This window comes from Python bivittatus, unplaced genomic scaffold (genome assembly GCF_059951505.1).
Source record: "Python bivittatus isolate LINGU-HERP-01145 unplaced genomic scaffold, Pbiv_v1 ctg000370_np1212, whole genome shotgun sequence".
Classification (NCBI taxonomy): domain Eukaryota; kingdom Metazoa; phylum Chordata; class Lepidosauria; order Squamata; family Pythonidae; genus Python; species Python bivittatus.
This window is the reverse complement of record NW_028277062.1, coordinates 794,683-811,911: the sequence shown is the minus strand read 5'-3', so window position 1 is coordinate 811,911 and position 17,229 is coordinate 794,683. Positions and strand designations below refer to the sequence as shown.

The following is a 17,229-nucleotide window of genomic DNA, read 5'->3' as shown; positions in this document are numbered from 1 at the left end:
TTCTGGGAGTTGAAGTCCGCCCATCTTAAAGTGGCTGAGGTTGAGAAACACTGGTCTAAGACCTGGAGGGAGTTTAAGATTGGGCATCTCGTCGGAACCCAACCGTTGTGAACCCCCTTGGACTGCGTGCGTGTGAAATCAGCCAGCGAGCCCGATTTCCAAATTTCCGTGTCTCATGCCACTGGATGCGGCTCACCGGATCTTCTGAACTACATTTCCCGGCATCCCCCCTCATCGGCCATACCGATCCAGGCTCCCCGGACGGGTAGTTTGGCAGCCTCGGGCGCGCACCCCATTGCGGAGGGCAGCTTTGGAGAGCAAGATCTCCGGCGGGCGCCGGGTTGCCGATCCTGGGCGCCGCCCCGTTCCCTACAGGAGCCAAGCTGGCCGCGGAGCTGCCCCCGGCGAGGCTGCGAATCCAGATTCGCCCCTCCGAAAGGGCGGGCGTGGCGCTGGGGAGGCCCGCCGGGGAGCAGGAGAAGCGGCGCCCGCCTCTCTCTTTGCGCGCGGCGGTGCTCGCCCGCCTCCCCGCCCGCGGCCTCCCCGGCGCTGCGTCGGGCTGGGGGCGGAGGCAGCGCGCGGAGGGGCGGCCGCGGGGCGGAGACTGCCCGCCCCCACGGCCTGCGCCTCCCGGGCGCTGGCGGAGCGGCTTCGGGGAGTCTTCCAGCGGTCGGTGGCGCAACCCGCGCGGGGCGCCCACGGAGCCGCGCCTGCCCGGCGCCTGGTGAGCAGCCTTGGCCGCCGCCGTGTCGCCCTGCTTGGTCCCCGCCTCCCGCCTTCCCTCCCTCCCTCCGCCGCGCTCAGCGGCTCCGTCCCCGCCGCTTCCTCGGGCCGGGCCCGCGGCCGCGGCTCTCCGCCGTCCTCGCCGCGCCTTTACGCACGCTTCGCCCTCCCTCGGCGCCGTCCCGGGACCCCGGCGGGCAGGGTGGGGCAGGGCCTTACTCGCACGCCCCCCGGCCTGCCTCCCTCCGCCCCCCCAAACTCTCGGGCGTTTGCGCCACAGGCTCTCCCCGCAATAACTGGCCCTGGTTCTTCCCGCAGGGCGCCGGCTCCGCGGGGCGGTTGCCCCCCAAGCGCGCAGCCTGGGCGAGAAAGGGGCAGGGTGAAGCGAGTCCCGGCCCCCAGCCCGTGGGCACCACCTGCCTCCGTCCCTCCCTCTCTCCCCCCCTCGCTGGTTTTGCCTTTCCCCGTTGGCCCTTGATGCCAAATTCCCCGGCCTGGCGACTACAAAGCCCATCCTCCCCACCCGGCAGGGCCCTTGGCCCTTCTTTCCAAGATGGATTAGGTGGCAGTGCCTGTCATCCCCAGCCAGCATTGTGTAGATCCGTTATGGAAAAGATGCAGTGCCGGGGCCACACCGGGTCCCCTTCTGCGGGCCCCGGGGGCCTTCCCCAAAACGCAGGGCACCCAGTTGTACATGCCAGGGTTATCTGCTGCCATTTGAGGGAGGGGCGATTGGTTGGGGCCAGATGGGTGTGGGGAGACACTGACCCCTTAAGCCCCCCTTCCCTAAATGGACCTGGGCATGCTGCCATGGGGCCCGATAGGAATTGCGCCCCCTGCGGTACACCTTGGGAATTGCAGGGCGACCCACTTAGGTCTACTTACTGCCTGGACTTGCACAACCTGCTTCCCAGGCTGCTCTCCCCATAGGCTAAAGTTCTTGTTTTAGTTTAACCAGGGTTAGTACTTCTGTGCATTGTGTTGGGCGGACGTGTCACTCCCCCTGTTGTGCCATCCAAGAAGATGGCTCAGTTCAATAACCAAGGCAAGGCGGTTGTAACAATGCAGCCATTCATTTAAACCAGTGTTTCTCAACCTTGGCCGCTTTAAGATGTGGGGACTTCAACTCCCAGAATTCCCCAGCCAGCCATGCTGGCTGGGGAATTCTGGGAGTTGAAGTCCCCACATCTTAAAGCGGCCAAGGTTGAGAAACACTGGTTTAAACCTTCTTTCTTCCCTCTCCGTTTTCCCCTTTCATCACTTTCCTCTCTTGCGGTTCTTCTCTTGGTTTGTCTTATTAATTTCTTTTTCCTTTCCGCAGACGCTTCCCATGGATACCAGCCCCCCGATCCCAGACCCTGGCGGTCCCCGAAGGGATTTTGCCACCTCGGCCTCTGAGCTGGGCCCACCCTCCTTCGAATGGCTGCTGGGGCGGCTGGGGGCGAGGGGGCAACGTCGGCAGCGCCTCCTGCTGGCCCTCAGCTGCCTGCCTTGCCTCCTCCTGGGCCTCGCCTTGGGCTCGGATGCCCTCTTCACTCTCAGCCCTTCACATCACTGTGGGGACCCCAATGGCACTGGGCTGCCCGAGAACGCCACCTGTCATAGCCCCCACTGCCAAAGTGGGGAGTCTGGAGGACTCCCAGCCCTTACCAGCAACCCAGTGACCGAGGTGAGTGTCCCCACCATCTCACTTTCCTGCCATCATGATACAGGTAGTTCTCGCTTAATGACCACAATAGGGACCGGAAAATTTGTTGTTAAGCGGGGCAGTTGTTAAGCAAGTCACACCCGCTTTTACAACCTTTTTTGCAGTGGTCATTAAGCGAATCACTGCGGTCGTTAAGCGAATCACTGCGGTCGTTAAGCAAATTATGCGGTTCCCTGTTGATTTTGCTTATCGGAAGCCAGCTGGAAAGGTCGCAAATGGCAATCACATGACCCTGGGATGCTGCAACCATCATAAGTGCGAGCTGGTTGCCAAGCGCCCAGATCATGATCACATGACCACAGAGGTGCTGCGACAGTTGTAAGTGTGAGGACCGGTTGTAAGTCCCTTTGTTCAGCACCGTTGTAACTTAGAATGGTCACTAAACGAATTGTCGTTAAGTGAGGACTACCTGTACTCAGAAACACAAAAGTATAAAGGAGGAGTTGCACCAGTTGCTGAGGTTCTCAGTTCAGATCCTCACTGGCAAAAATGGTTTTGTCTTCTTTCTGCAGTAGTCTGTTGGGCCAAAGACTATTGGGGGGTTCCTGAGCATATTTTAAAAAGCAAAAACAACATGCTTGCACTCTCGTCGTCTTGCTCCGTCCACATCTGTGTTATTTCATCAGCCCTTAGACCATTCCCAACTAGATTTTGACTACATGGGCCTCCTAAGTATGTTGATACGGAGCAGTGTTTCTCAACCTTGGCCACTTTCAGATGAGTGGACTTCAACTCCCAGAATTCCCCATGGCTGGCTGCTCTAGATGAAAACTAAATTCTCCTCCAGGAAGTCTTGCTGCAAAAAAAAAAGCAAGGTTGCGGGGAAGACACCCTAAAGTCTGTATACTGAGAAAAAAAGTGGCTAGCAAGAATGCAGTCCACAAGAGCAAGGAATGGTTAAGGTTAAACAAGATGAGGAAATTCAGAGTGATTTGTTGGAAATAAAAAGTGGTTTTCAATGTGGGTAGAGGGCTAAACAAAGAACATCTAGCAAAGTGAATAAAAATAAAAGCAGTAAAATTATTTGGAATGAAGCTGAACAGTGGGAAGGCCCAAAGTATTTTGGAGAATTGTACGGGAAGCCCAGCGATATATGGAAAAGAGAAATTGAAATGTACTGTATGCATAAACGTTGTGGGCTATATTATTTTGTTTTAATCAGTTGTAGCTGTCTTTTTTGCATTTTTGTACCCTGCCCAGAGTCCCATAGATGGGTGGCCACGTAAATGGCTACGTACCTAAAATGGCCTGTCCGAGGAAAAACAAATGCAAAGAATGTCATAAATGCTGTGAGATGGTTAAAAAACGGTGGGACGGTGACTTTAGAGGGTGCAACTGGAAAAATGTTGAAATACAGATATGGTTTGTTTGTGGACTTGAAAGTGTGTCAAGGCTGCATCTGGGCCTGACAATGGAAAGAATGCGGTCGTTGTTTTGCTGCCCAAAAGGAAGGTGATTGAAAACGCTGCAGCAATTTGTTTGCTAGGAAGTTTGCGAGGGACTTTTCAGAATTCCGTTCGTGAGGGACGAGACGTGACGATGAAGACAATTCAGGAAAGGTATTGTAGGGTGGCTTTCGGCCCGTCAGGAAGCGAGTAGAGCACAGGTCGCGGAGAAATGGAGGAAGAGGAGAAAGTTTAGATCCTGAGGTGCATGGGCTCAAATTACGGACTGTTCTGGATAAGCAGAGAACTGAAGCTGGATTGCTGAACGTGGTAAAAGGGCTGGGTGATGCAAGTAAAGGATACATGAGAATACAGTGGTACCTCGAGTTACGAACGCCCCTCCTTACGAATTTTTCGAGATACGACCAGCCCCGGCCCCAAATATTTACCTCGACTTGCGAACTCCGCCTCGAGTTACGAACCGGATCTGCGGCCATTTTCCCTGCTGCCACGCGGCCGCGGCTTCCTGTGGGCGAGATCGCGGTAGCAAGGAGACGTTCGGTGAGGCTTGTGGTGTGTTTTGTGGCGTTTGGAAGGTGTTTGGTGTACTTGTCAGCATGGCTCCAAAGAAAATGCAGAGCAGGCTTGGCAAGAATAAGGCTTTGAAGAAAAAAGTGACGATCGAACTTAAGAAGGACATTATAGAAAAGCCCGATCGTGGTATTCGTGTGACTGATCTGGCCTTGGAGTACAAGAGGGCGAAGTCGACCATCTCGACTATTTTCATGTTTTTATGGTTTAAAAATAAAATGCATATGTTTCAGAACTGTTTAACCGTATGTATTTACATTGAACCTTATGGGGAAATTTGCCTCGTGGTGCGACCAAATTCAGAGGGCGGAACGGATTAACCGTATTTACATTGAACCTTATGGGAAAATTTACCTCGAGTTGCAACCAACTCGAGTTGCAACCAGAGTCACGGAACAGATAAAGTTCGTAACTAGAGGTACCACTGTAAATGGAGCGCTTAGTGATTCGTTCAACACCGAGCAAGGAGTAAGACGAGGATGTGCAACGTCACTTCGGTTGTTTAATATATTTATTAATCAATCTGTAGAGGGACGCTTCTGATTTGAGAGCGTGTCGGCCTTAGGGTGTGAATGTGCGTATCCTTTTGCATGGAGATGATGCCATGCTCCTGGCTGAGGACCTGAATAATTTGCAGCAAATGTTAGATTGTATGATGCAACGGGGAATAGAGATCTGGAAAAAAAAAAATAGGTATCAAAGACCAGGGTAGTGGTATTCAATAGGGCCAGTTGAGTGAATAATTGCAAATTATGCATATACATAATTTATTGGCTTTATCGAGCAACTAGACGGATTGGTGCCTTTTAGATTTATTAAAGATGGGGAAATAGATTGAGCTTTTATGATGAGCAAATGCCGGTAGGAAGGTATTTGGTAGTATTTGAGAAATGCGTATCTTCCAGAGGAAACAAAAATGGTGGTGTAGAAGCATGTTTACCATAAGAAAGTGAGAGATGGACACTACGTCCGTGCAATAGGAATGGGATACTTAAGCACGCGCAGCAAAGAAACAAGAGCCAAGAACGAATGGTGTGAAAAGAATGGAGATTTAATACAGGACAGATTGTTCCTAGTGAGAGAATAAATGAGGATTGAATTGCAAAACAAATGCATCAAGAAGAGCCAGCAGGTCCTAAAGAAGGGAAGATCCAAGAATGTCATGGATGGATGGATGGATGGATGGATGGATGGATGGATGGATGGATGGATGGATGGATTCATTGATTGATTGATTGATTGATTAATTCTGTTTATCGGTGCATCGCCCTTTACAAGTTGAAAGGAATTTATGAGATCCTCAGAAAGAGAGAGAGAAGTTTAAAAATTGAAAGGCAATGGAAGAAGCAGGATGTGAGCATGGTTGAAGCCTGGATGGTTTACTAGACTTATGGAAAAGTCTGGTAAATAGTACAGGTAGTCCTCGCTTAACAACTGCAATAGGGACCGGAAAATTCATCATTAAGCAGGGCGATTGTTAAGCGAAGCATCACGTGACCACACTCGATTTTGTAACATTTTTTACAGTGATTGTTAAACAAACCACACAGTTCCCCATTGATTTTGCTTGCCAGAAGCCGGCTAGGAAGGTCGCAAATGGTGATCACGTGACTGTGGGGGTGCTGCAACGGTTGTAAGTGCAAGGACCGGTCGTAAGTATCTTTTAGTGCCGTCGTAACTTCAAATGGTGGCTAAACAAATGTTGTTAAGCGAGGACTACCTGTATTAGCATAAATTAGTTTTAGCTCTGTTTCATTTTCTCTGTCCTATCTCATGCCTTTAATTTTTTGGGGTTACTATTTCCTATACTTTTTCTGTGCTCTGCGTAAGGTTCATCACCCAGAAGGTTTGGTTCTGTACAAAAGGGGGTAAGGATGTAAAATATCCCTAAGCAGATATATGGGATTTTTTCTTCTCTTGGAGGCACACAAGTTAATTTCGGGGCACGCTGGTATCTTGTCCTCTGCTTCTGTTTGAAATTAATTATAAAAAACCATATACACGTTTACTTTTGTTACTGCCATAGGTTTAATTTGAACCTGAACTTGGTGACCTGGAAAAGTGATTAGTAGCATAGGGATAGAAGGCTCTGAGCATTAGCAAAGTACCTTGACTTGCTTTGATCTCTCTCTCAGGAACCATTGCTCAGTCCCACAAAATGTATTAGTCTGAAAAGATGCAACCCAACGCCTTCCAAGTTCAGGTTTAAATTATGGACTCATTCATCCTAAGGCACGGTTTGCTTTTTAAAAATTCCTGATCCTTTTTCTCTGCAGTGGTCCCTCGATCATTCCCGCAGCTGGATTGTCCCCTTGGAGCAAATTTGTTTTCTCCTGGGCTTCGCTGCAGGAGCCGTTTTCCTGGGTCACCTGGCAGACAGGTAAGTTAGATGTTTTTGATGGAAAAAAGGAAAAAAAATTCAGAATTCTTGGGGAAAGGGGAAGAACTGCTTTGTTATTTATGTGTTAAACAGTGTACACAGCACTCCATCCTATTTTTTTCCCCATAAGAACAAGGAAGGTTGAGCTGAGAAAGTGTGTGAATAGCCCAAAGTCCCCCAGTGAACTCATGTGGCTGAGGGGAGATGTAGAAACTGGGCCTACCTGCTCCAAGTCCAACCCTTCACTGCCCTACTGTTCAAGCATTGGGGGAGATAATGTCAGACTTGGCATTCTCTCTTCCAGGAGATAGTAGAACAGGGCTGGTTCTGCAAAGAAGTAGAGGTTCTGGGTGGAATAGCAACTCTTTCCCAAAATTGTACCCCTTTGCTACAAGTGGGTGAAAGGAGTGGATTTTCCTTCCTGTTGACCCCACTTTATCCACGCTTCTAAAACACGACTGACAATCTAGTTCAGTGTTTCTCAACCTTAGCAACTTTAAGATATGTGGACTTCAACTCCCAGGATTCCCTGACCAGCAGGTTGAGAAACACTAATCTAATTACAGGTAGTCCTCACTTAACAACCATTTGTTTAGTGACCATTCAAAGTTACAATGATGCTGAACAAAGGGACTTACAACAGGTCCTCACATTTACAACTGTCACAGCACCCTGCGGTCATGTGATTGCGATCTAGGCGCTTGGCAACCAGCTCACACTTAACGACAGTTGCAGCATCCCAGAGTCATGTGATCTCCATCTGTGACCTCCCCAGCTGGCTTCTGGCAAGCAAAATCAATGGGGAACCACATGATTCGCTTAACGACTGCATGATTCGCTTAACAGCCATGGTGATTCACTTAATGTCTGCTGCAAAAAAGGTCATAAAATCGGGCACAGCTAGCTTAACAACAAATTTTCCAGTCCCTATTGTGGTCATTAAGCGAGGACTACTTGTATTAAGATCTCTTGTGATAACCCACTTTGAGTTGGGGTTCTCCAGGCTGAGGGAGATCATTATTATGCGATATCTCAAGGGGGAATTGATCTCCCTAAGTCTGGAAAACCCCAGTGATGTTTCCAGAGGCTTCCACCAGCCTTTCAGGGCACCCTCAAGAGATAAGTAGGCTAGATCAGTCAACATTTTAGAAGAACTTTCTGCCTTTTAAAAATTGTTTGAACTTTTTCAGATGTCCTATTTGGAAGTTGACACATGCATAGATTAAGTGCTGAATTTGGGAGATAAAGAGGCAAGCACCAAATTCAGTTCATGCTTTGATTTAAAATAAATAGTGTGTGTGCGTACGCAGAAATGTGTTGCCTTGTTGCATGGAACTTATTCCTGGGGTTAGGTTTTTGGCCTAAATCTCACAACCTCCCCAGGGGCTATCATGAAAGAAAGTTGCGTTTCAGGATTATTAGTTACCTATCACCAAATTTTGGAGGCGGGGGGGAAATGCTTGTGCATTCTTCCTCCCAAACATTAGTTATGTGCCGACTTCCTCAGGCTGATTTTTTTTTTTATTGAGAAGTTCAAAAATTCAACTGTGTTAAATGTTTGTTAAGCTGAAAAGAGTAGCCTCTCTCTTTACTCCTCAGCGTGGCTTGCCTCTTCAGCAGGACGTTGAAAGAGGTTGAGAGGAAACGTGGCCCGGCTCAGAATGGAAGAGAAGCAAAAAACACTTGGTAGACTAATCTCTCAACCTCTGTTGCTCTTTGCAGCGTGGGGCGACGGAGTACCTTCCTCCTGGCCCTCGCTCTTGGCTGCCCCGCAGGTATGCTGGCCGCCTTTGCAGCCTCCCCCTCGGTCTTCATGCTAGGGCGATGCCTTTGGGGCACGATGCTGGGAGCCATGCAGCTCGCCCTTTACATTAGCCGTAAGTATCAGCCTGGGGCCACCATGCCTGGCCTTCCCGTTCCCACAAATTTTGGATTTGTGTTGGGCTGCCTGCTTGAAGAGGCCAGCAAGAGCGGGCTATTAATTTAGGCGTGAGCTATCAATGAATTTTAAACATTGGCAGTGCACAAAGCGTATTCCTTCAGTGCCCTTGCCGATGGTTTAGCGAAAGCGGGATTCAGAATTTGGTGGTCTCCGTTCCGACCTGGTTTTGCAATCCCTCGTCTTGGAATGGCTGTTTGAGGCTCTATTTGTACAGGGTTCAGTCATGGGTAAAAATTGTGCAAGGATGCGCAGAGTACGGTCATCAAGGTTTTGCCCTTGAAATGGGTTTTTCTCAATTGCCCGGTCTCGAAACGTGGCTGTTCTAAGTGATGTTGAAACAGAAATTCCAAAACGAGTCCAGGCTTGAAACGGAGATGTTTTGCACACCCATAAATCCAGGGAGGTTTCGGAAATGCCTCTCCAGATGTGGGTGACAGCCTCCATCGTCCCCTGCCTTTATTGTTAAGCTTGGGGAAGCACTTAACTGCCTGTTGCCTTTTTAAAATGTGCATACGGAAGTTCAGGGTGGTTTTCCCAAGGGCTGTGTGTTTTTTTCATGTGCTTAATAATTAACTTAATTATATCAATGCTTGTTCCTTTTAATTAGGATTGATAATGTTATTTGCCCTTGGGTGTCCTGTGGCCTGCCTTGAAAATAACTGAAATTAAATAACAGGCAGAACAGAAAATACTGACTTGGTGGCAAAGCAGAAATCAAGCTTCTATCTAATGTTGCTTTGAGGTAGACTCTAAACCAGTGTTTTTCGAAGTTGGCAACTTAAGATGTGTGGACTTCAACTCCCAGAATTCCTTAGCCAGTGTGTACGGACTTCAACTCCCAGAATTCCCCAGCCAGTGTGTGTGGACTTCATCTCCCAGAACGCCCCAGCCAGTGTGCATGGACTTCATCTCCCAGAACGCCCCAGCCAGCATTGCTGGCTAGGGAATTCTGGGAGTTGCAGTCCACACACCTTAAGAGGCCAACTTTGAAAAACACAGTTCTAAACTTTCAGCTGCGGTTCGTAGATGTGTCCTTGGATCATTCGGTCTCTGTTTCATGACCTGCCTGCCTTCTGTCCTTCCCTAGGCCTGGAGCTGTGTGGTCCTTCACAGCGGCTTCCAGTAGCCATGGCAGGAGACCTGGTTGCGGTTGGAGGGCAGTTCCTCCTGCTGGGTCTGGCGTTGGCCTGTGGCAGTTGGCACGTGCTGCAAGGGGTGATATCAGCCGGCATGGGGGTTTGCCTGCTGTACGGGTAAGTTGGAGCTGCATCGCTTCCCTTCCTCCAAACTGGGGCAAGGAGGGCAGAGATCACCTGGACGAAGGAATGCCAGAGCCGTTCAGGCAGGAGAAACAGCAACCCAGCCCCAGGAGAGGGGAAAGGGTGAGGAAGAAACTCAAAATCCACCCACCTTGATTCTGTTTGGTATAAGAGACGTTAGAGAGAAATTGGGGAGATTGATGGCTGTCCTTCGAGGTAGGCCAGGTCAGGAAACCACACAAGGATCCCCAGGTATGCTATTTGATCGTTTCATAACGACAGAATCTCAAAATCTTGGGAAGAAAGTCCCTTCTGCCATGCTTAATCTTCATCCGTTCAGCTTCATTGGATGAGACCAGTTTCTCCCCATGGATTAGCACATTTGTTTATTTGGGACATGAGTTTCCTTCCGGCCATTTTGGTTTATTTTTGTTTTTATTGAACAGTAATTAGCGAACGCTATCAAGTGACTGCAGAACATAAATCCGTAATGCGCAGGGAAAAAAATCCGCTAAAAGGCAAATAGCTCGCTGCCCTTTTGTGAAACATCCTGAGGGCACCAAAATCAATAGCGCCACCAGCTACAAAAGAGATCGTGAAAAAATGGAATATTTTTTTTCTGCAGTCCAACCTCTGTTGTTGTTTGGCACAGTGAGATAGAAGGTTGGGAAAACAGCATTTCCTTCCCCCCCCCAAAAAAGAAAGTCCAGTGATAAACAGACCTATCATTGCTTGCTTAAATGAGCGAGGATAGATTAAAATATCGAAGATGCTTTTTGGATTCCTGCACTGCACAGGCCGTTATCGTTGGAGACGTAAATAGAATTCTTTGAAGGGCTTTCTTAATCTCGATACCACGTCCAGCACATTTCTTGTGTCTCTCGGCTGTTTTTCTGTCAGGGGAGGGCAACATTGATAAAGTGATTGGGAATAATCCTCCCCCCCCGCATTTCCTCTATGTCAAACTCATCCAGGATGGTATAAGAATTCCTGCACTGGGCAGGGGGTTAGACTAGGTGACCTCCAAGGTCCCTTCTCAGCCTGTGATTCTATGAAACGGGTCTTTTGTGCCTGCGTGGTAACCCATTTCTCTGGGGGCCATTTTGGGAAAGTGCCCACAAGATGCTGTCAAAATTGCAAATGTGGCTGCTGGTTCAAAAAAGGTAAGTTATAAAGACGTGCTGAGCCCGTCCATTGAATTTCTCTGTTTCATAAGAAAGAGCGGATCGTCAGTATTCTGGAATGTAGTTGAGTTTGAGCCCAGCTCCTAAGAAGTCTTGTTAGTGCACGACATTTCAGCAGATGGCACAAGTCTGACAGCAGCCCACTTCTCTCCTGGGGGTCTCTATCCAATAGTACTATTAAATTTTCCTTTCCTTTCCTTTCCTTTCCTTTCCTTTCCTTTCCTTTCCTTTCCTTTCCTTTCCTTTCCTTTCCTTTCCTTTCCTTTCCTTTCCTTTCCTTTCCTTTCCTACTTTTCCCTCTTTCACTTCCTTTGTTTTTAAAATATCTTCCTTCCTTCCTTCCTTCCTTCCTTCCTTCCTTCCTTCCTTCCTTCCTTCCTTCCTTCCTTCCTTCCTTCCTTCCTTCCTCCCTTCCCTTCCCTTCCCTTCCCTTCCCTTCCCTTCCCTTCCCTTCCCTTCCCCTCTTTCACTTCCCTTCCTGTGTTTTTAAAATATCTCCCTCCTTCCCTTTCTCCCTCCCTCCTTTCCCCTCTTTCCCTTCGTTTTTAAAATTTCTCCTTCCCTCCCTCCCTCCCTCCCTCCCTCCCTTTCTTCCTTCCTTCCTCCCTCCCTCCCTCCCCCCCTTTCCTTTTCCTTCTTTCACTTCCCTTCCTTTATTTTTAAAATTCCTCCCTCCTTTCCTCCCTTCCTTCCTCCCTCACTAGCTGCCCAGGACTGTACCCCGAGTCACCCCGTTGGCTCCTGGCCACACGTCGAACAGCTCAAGCCAAGGATGTCTTGTTAACCCTGTGCCAGGACGGTAACACCCAGGAATCCGAGACCCGGGAGGCGCTGGAGGGTGAGTTTTGGAGCTGGCCAAAAACCCCTTAATCCCAGCTGGTTGACTAGGCATTACAGCGTTACCCTAGAGCAGCAGTTCTTAAATGGGGGGTCATTTGGGCATATGCCGCTGCCGAGATGCTTGTGTAAACAACAACCTGGTTTTTTTGTGGGGATAATGATATTATTCGGGAGTGGGGAAAGGGGTAACAGGGTCAAGCAGGACCACTGCTCTAGAGCAGGGTTTCTCAACCTCGGTAGCTTTAAGATGTGTGGACTTCAACTCCCAGAATGGAATTGAAGTCCACACCTCTTAAAGCTGCTGAGATGGAGAAACCCTGGTCTAGAGTATTGGATCCCCTCTGTCTTCCTCCAGCCTGACACAAGGATGTGTCAAGGATTGTATGATGATGTCTCCATTGATGGAGTTCTTTTCTCCTTCCTCCCCAATCTGATTTGGTCACTCCATCTTCGCCACCCATGAAGAGCTGGACAATGCTTGTCACCTCCCTGCAGCTGCTCAGATCTCACTCCATGCCCTCCTGTCCTGCAGAAACATCTGGAAAAACATTCTGATCCTTGGTTTTACCACGTGAGTTGACCTTTGTATGCTACTAGATCATATGAGGATTTCAGGAATGACGAGGTAGAATTGGGGGCGGGAGAGAGGTATATAAACTCTTAGAGGGAGAAGGAACTGAAAATCAAGGTGGGGGAACTTAGTAGAGGAGACAAGATACCAGCACACATGTTTAGGGAGCTCTTGGTTTGAAATGTGCATATTTAGAGTCTGATGCCAAGCCAAATAACCACATGTAGAACAGGACCATTTTTCTCCTGTTGGAGAAGATAAATTTAGGGTAAGGACAAACTTCAATTTGACTTTCAGGTGTCACCTGTTATGTTCTGATGTTCAAAGCTGTGGTTTAGTTTGGCGTCTTATTACTGATGGTTCTGTTGAGATGATGAGTTTCTTCATCCCACTTTCATTGTGTGTTGGGTGTCCTTGTTTGTTCTTGTGCTTTTGAGACCCTAAGCACATAAGCTAAACCAGCATGGTTTCTCCCTTGGTGTCCTCCCAGATTCATAGCCCACGCTATCTGCCACTGTTACCAGCTGGCCTGGAAATCCCTGGAGGATCCACGTGCCAAGTTCTACCTCCCCTTCCTGTTGTCGGCTGGCAGTGCGGGTCTCAGTTGCCTCTTTCTGTGCCTCACCGTAGACCGGTATGGACGTCGTGGGATTCTGCTCCTCACCACGACCCTGACTGGCATTGCCTCTCTTATCCTGCTGGGCCTGGGAGAATGTAAGAATCCAGGCTAGACTTCAAAGCCTACAAGGAGAGTCTTCTTGGATTAGGGTTCCTGAGACATTTTGCAGACAGTTCAACCTTGTTGGGGCTGTTCATACAACAGGCTTAACTGTGCCATGGAAGGTGGGGTGTAGTGCATCATGTGAACACCTTAACCCAAGGTTAAGTTGCTTAACTCAGGGTTCCTCAACCTTGGCGACTTGAAGATGTGTGGACTTCAACTCCCAGAATTCCCCAGGCTGGCTGGGGAATTCTGGGAGTTGAAGTCCACACATCTTCAAGTCACCAAGGTTGAGGAACCCTGGCTTAACTGACCCAAGCAACGAAGCCAGGAAGTTTGTTTTAATCAAAAAAAATCCTGGGTAATTCTAAGTGAGGCCTGTCTGTCAAATTTATTGGATACATGATATATTTAAATTCAGTTTAATTGTCTGAGATGTATATGTCTAGGTACCCTTGGCCCAAGGTCAGTGATGGTCTCTGGATGTCATTAAAATGGACCAGAGAAAATGGATTTTTATGAAGAGTAATGCCAGACTGAGCCCAGTTTCTAGTTATAATAAAAAAAAGGCTTCAATGCCATAAATTAATTTTATTAACTCAAGGTTATATCGTAAATATGTATTATATTAGCTCACGTTTGTATTATAAACCACCTTAAGTCATTTGAAGTAGGGTAGGATATAAATCTGTGTATAAGTAAAATAAATAAGTTTATGGCAAAGATCATGTACAAAAAGGGCTATTTTCTATTTATTGTCTGCAGGAGTCAAGCCATAAATCTTGCTATTCTGCCTAACCACACCTATTAAAGGATAAAAGGGAGAGACAATATTCGTCTCTCCAATAGAAAGGGATTAGATAACATCCTGCTAATCATCACTTAAATTTTAGAGGAAGAATTTAAAAAATAAAATCTGTTTTAAGCCTTCCTGGCGAAAAGAAAAATTTGAAAGAATAATTAAAGAAACTGGAATTTCCCATTCACTTTATCAAAAGCCTTTTCTCTCTCTGGTGGAATAAGTACAAATGGCTTGTTTGTGGCTCATTCTGGGCTGGGGAACCTGTGGCTCTCCAGATGTTGGACTACAACTCCCAGCACCCCCAGCCAATGCAGCCAAGGGTCAGGGGATTGTGGAAGCTCTTGTTCAAAATACTTAGGAGGTGCCAGGTTCCCTCCCTTCTGTAACCCTTTGTCATCTCACACCTTCCGTTTCGTCTCCCGTTGCAGATCTCAACAACGCTGCACGAAGAACGTTCTCCATTCTCGGCCTCTTCAGCTCCCACGCAGCTGGCTCACTCAGCATCTTCTTTGCTGCTGAAGTCATCCCCACCGTTATCAGGTCAGATAGGAAAAGGCTCTGAGACAGGAGGAAAGGGGTCCCAGGACCAAAAGATGAAGAATTAAAGGACAAATACAACTGGGGCGGTTGGGGGGGAATCTCTGTTGCAGTGTTGTCCAAACTTGGCCACTTTAACTCCCAGAATTCCCCAGCCAGCCATGGAGAATTCTGGGAGTTGAAGTCCACTCATCTTAAAGTGGCCAAGTTTGGACAACACTGCTCTATTGTAAATGCACTTCCTTCTTCACCTTTCAGTCCACCCATTCTTACATTATTTGGTTAACGTTGAGCTATTGCCCCCACACACACCATTTTGTCTTCAAGTTACTAGTCCTCATGGTTACAGTTTTTCCTCCTTCCCTCCCTCCCTCCCTCCCTCCGAAGTTGCCTGTGTTTGCACTGCTTTGCAGACTAACCCCCCCCCCCCATCCTTTTCTCTTGTATTCTCTTGTATTCTAAATTCTCTTGGACTTTTAGCCACGTGAAAATCCAGTGTCTAGTTCTTTTCCTTCTTTTTTTCTTAAAGTCACATGTTTCTAGTCCTTAAGACTTGAAAACATGAGGTCAAGGGGTGTTGAAACTAAAAGCTGGCGTCGGGAAAGATTGAGAGAGGTGGTGGGTGGAAAGCTGAGATTTTCTAATGTGGGAGTCCGTATCTTCATGCCTAGGGTAAAGTTTTGTCTCCCGTGACGAACCTAAGGAGGTTGTTAATTCAGCTTGAATAAGATGTGCAAGCTTTGCTCCTTGTTAAGTTCAGGATAACCCCGCCGTAAGTTGAGAGGTTTGTTCGTATAACAAAGGCCGTTCTTTCTGCAGAGGGAAGGGCCTTGGCATCACGCTGGCCCTGGCTTCTCTCGGAGGGCTGAGCGCCCCGTTGCTCCGGTTGCGAGAGCAGCATGGCTCCTTCCTGGAACACATTGTGCTGGCTTCCCTCAACATCCTGGCGCTTCTCTGCCTGATGCTGCTGCCGGAGAGCAAGCGCAAACCGTTGCCCGAAGGTCTCCAGGATGGAGAACTCTATAGGAGGCCCTCGCTGCTCCGGCGGGCCGGGGAGTCTGTGGGCCGGGACTCCCAGGGGGTGACACGGCGTGACGACGTCCCCTTGCTTTCCACCCCGAACCCTGCAAGCTGATGTCACTGCCACGGCTGTCTCGGTCTGCCTCAATGCAGGTTAATCCAAGGCTCTACCACCTTGGCCAACCCAGGTTAGGGTTGGCTCGTCAAGTGAACGCAAGGGCTGAAAGGGCGCCTGAGGGATCTCTGCTTTGTTCCTTTTCATCTCCGCTGCACCCGAAGCAGAAACCTGAGCAATGCCGGTCACTTCTTTAAACAGACGGACTAGATCTTGGGAATGCAACTCCTAGTATTCACAGCCAGTTGTCCCAAAATCTCTCGAGAGCACCAGTGAAGACCTTCGGGGTACCCACCAGACTTCATTCCAGAGATGAACAGTCTGCGATTAAATTTGAAACTAGGGTCAAGCCAGAACCCAGATGACTCGTCCACAGACGTTCAAGGACGTAGACACTTTGCTGGAGAGAAGAATCTGAAAACTTTCCTCGTGGAAGAGAATCTTTATACCCTTTCTACAAACGCATCTCTTGGCAAGGGAAGAGTTTTCGGGCTTACGAACTGCTGTATGCCAAGAAGGATACGGCATCAGATTTCCTCGGACAAGGGCTGCGTATGTCTCTGAAAGTGCTTCGCTAATAGGACAGTTTCTCCGGTTTTTAAAATCCCTCATGGATTTTTACAGTTCTTCTAGGGACCACGTAGGGGGGAGGGCTGGGGGTGTCATACCTGGAGATAATTCTTTTCGTTTCCGTTTTACAGATCTAGGCAAAGGGAACTAGTGCCAGGAGTCTGTGGACTAGTGTCGGAGGCAAGATCCAAGTTTTCAACCTATGCATTCATCCCATTTTTAATAATTGTGTCAACAACACACCTCCGTTGGCAAAGGGCTTTCAGCATGTTGGACCAGAGGTGACCAAATCCCAAAGTGGAATCTTTGAATTCTTTCAAGTGCATGATCCCCCCCGCCCCACCTGGAAAGGATGACTAGATCAGGCCACTCTTTTCTTGGCAGCCGTCTCTCTTGTCTGGACACAGGAAATGTCCCATCATTGCACTGGTCATTTGGCCAGTTTCTCATTTAAGTCTCTGCAGAACTCCAGCCAGGAATCTCTTAGTCTAACAATATTGTCTCCGCTCCTCAGCAGCAGAAACAAAGAGGGAGATGGCTTCAGATATTTGTTTCCTGTCCCAGTTCTGGAATATATGTGCAATTTCTCGCCAGTTACCAGTCATTTTTCTGGGCCCAGAATAAATACCAGTTTTTTTTTACCAACAGGAGAGCGATGATCGCTGTAGGAATGGCATGGCCGCCACATGCCGGGAGGGTCCACTCAGGCAGACGCACACCCGTGTGCACACACTACCCCCTCTCCTCCCCAAGGAGTTGAACATGCAACCCTCCCAGAGGCTCACGATATTTTGGACTGCTTTTTAATCTTAACGGGAAATGAAACACTGACTGTTAATAAGCTAAATAAAAGGAAAAAACCCCACTAGGAAATCCCATGG

At 48.4% G+C, this 17,229-nt stretch overlaps 1 protein-coding gene across 2 annotated transcripts; it reads left to right on the top strand.

The window, feature by feature from the left end:
* Positions 1-531: 531 nt before the first annotated feature.
* Positions 532-17,229, top strand: SLC22A17 (solute carrier family 22 member 17). 2 transcript variants are annotated; one of them, XM_088142216.1, is made up of 10 exons: positions 532-724; positions 2,045-2,392; positions 6,684-6,787; positions 8,510-8,664; positions 9,817-9,982; positions 11,877-12,010; positions 12,478-12,583; positions 13,074-13,297; positions 14,535-14,646; positions 16,997-17,229. In XM_088142216.1, the coding sequence occupies exons 2-10, from the start codon at positions 2,054-2,056 to the stop codon at positions 17,106-17,108; spliced, it is 1,452 nt and encodes a 483-aa protein (XP_087998342.1). In that variant the 5' UTR covers positions 532-724; positions 2,045-2,053; the 3' UTR covers positions 17,109-17,229. The 2 variants fall into 2 exon arrangements, with proteins under 2 accessions (XP_087998342.1, XP_087998341.1); XM_088142215.1 differs by having other exon boundaries at positions 15,463-17,229.

What these genes read in the sequence shown, in the direction of transcription:
- SLC22A17 (XM_088142215.1), top strand. Translation starts at nt 2,054, where the DNA reads ATGGATACCAGCCCCCCGATCCCAGACCCTGGCGGTCCCCGAAGGGAT. An exon ending in CCAGCAACCCAGTGACCGAG is followed by an intron (nt 2,393 to 6,683) that starts GTGAGTGTCCCC and finishes TTTTCTCTGCAG; the next exon opens with TGGTCCCTCGATCATTCCCG. An exon ending in GGGGTTTGCCTGCTGTACGG is followed by an intron (nt 9,983 to 11,876) that starts GTAAGTTGGAGC and finishes CTCCCTCACTAG; the next exon opens with CTGCCCAGGACTGTACCCCG.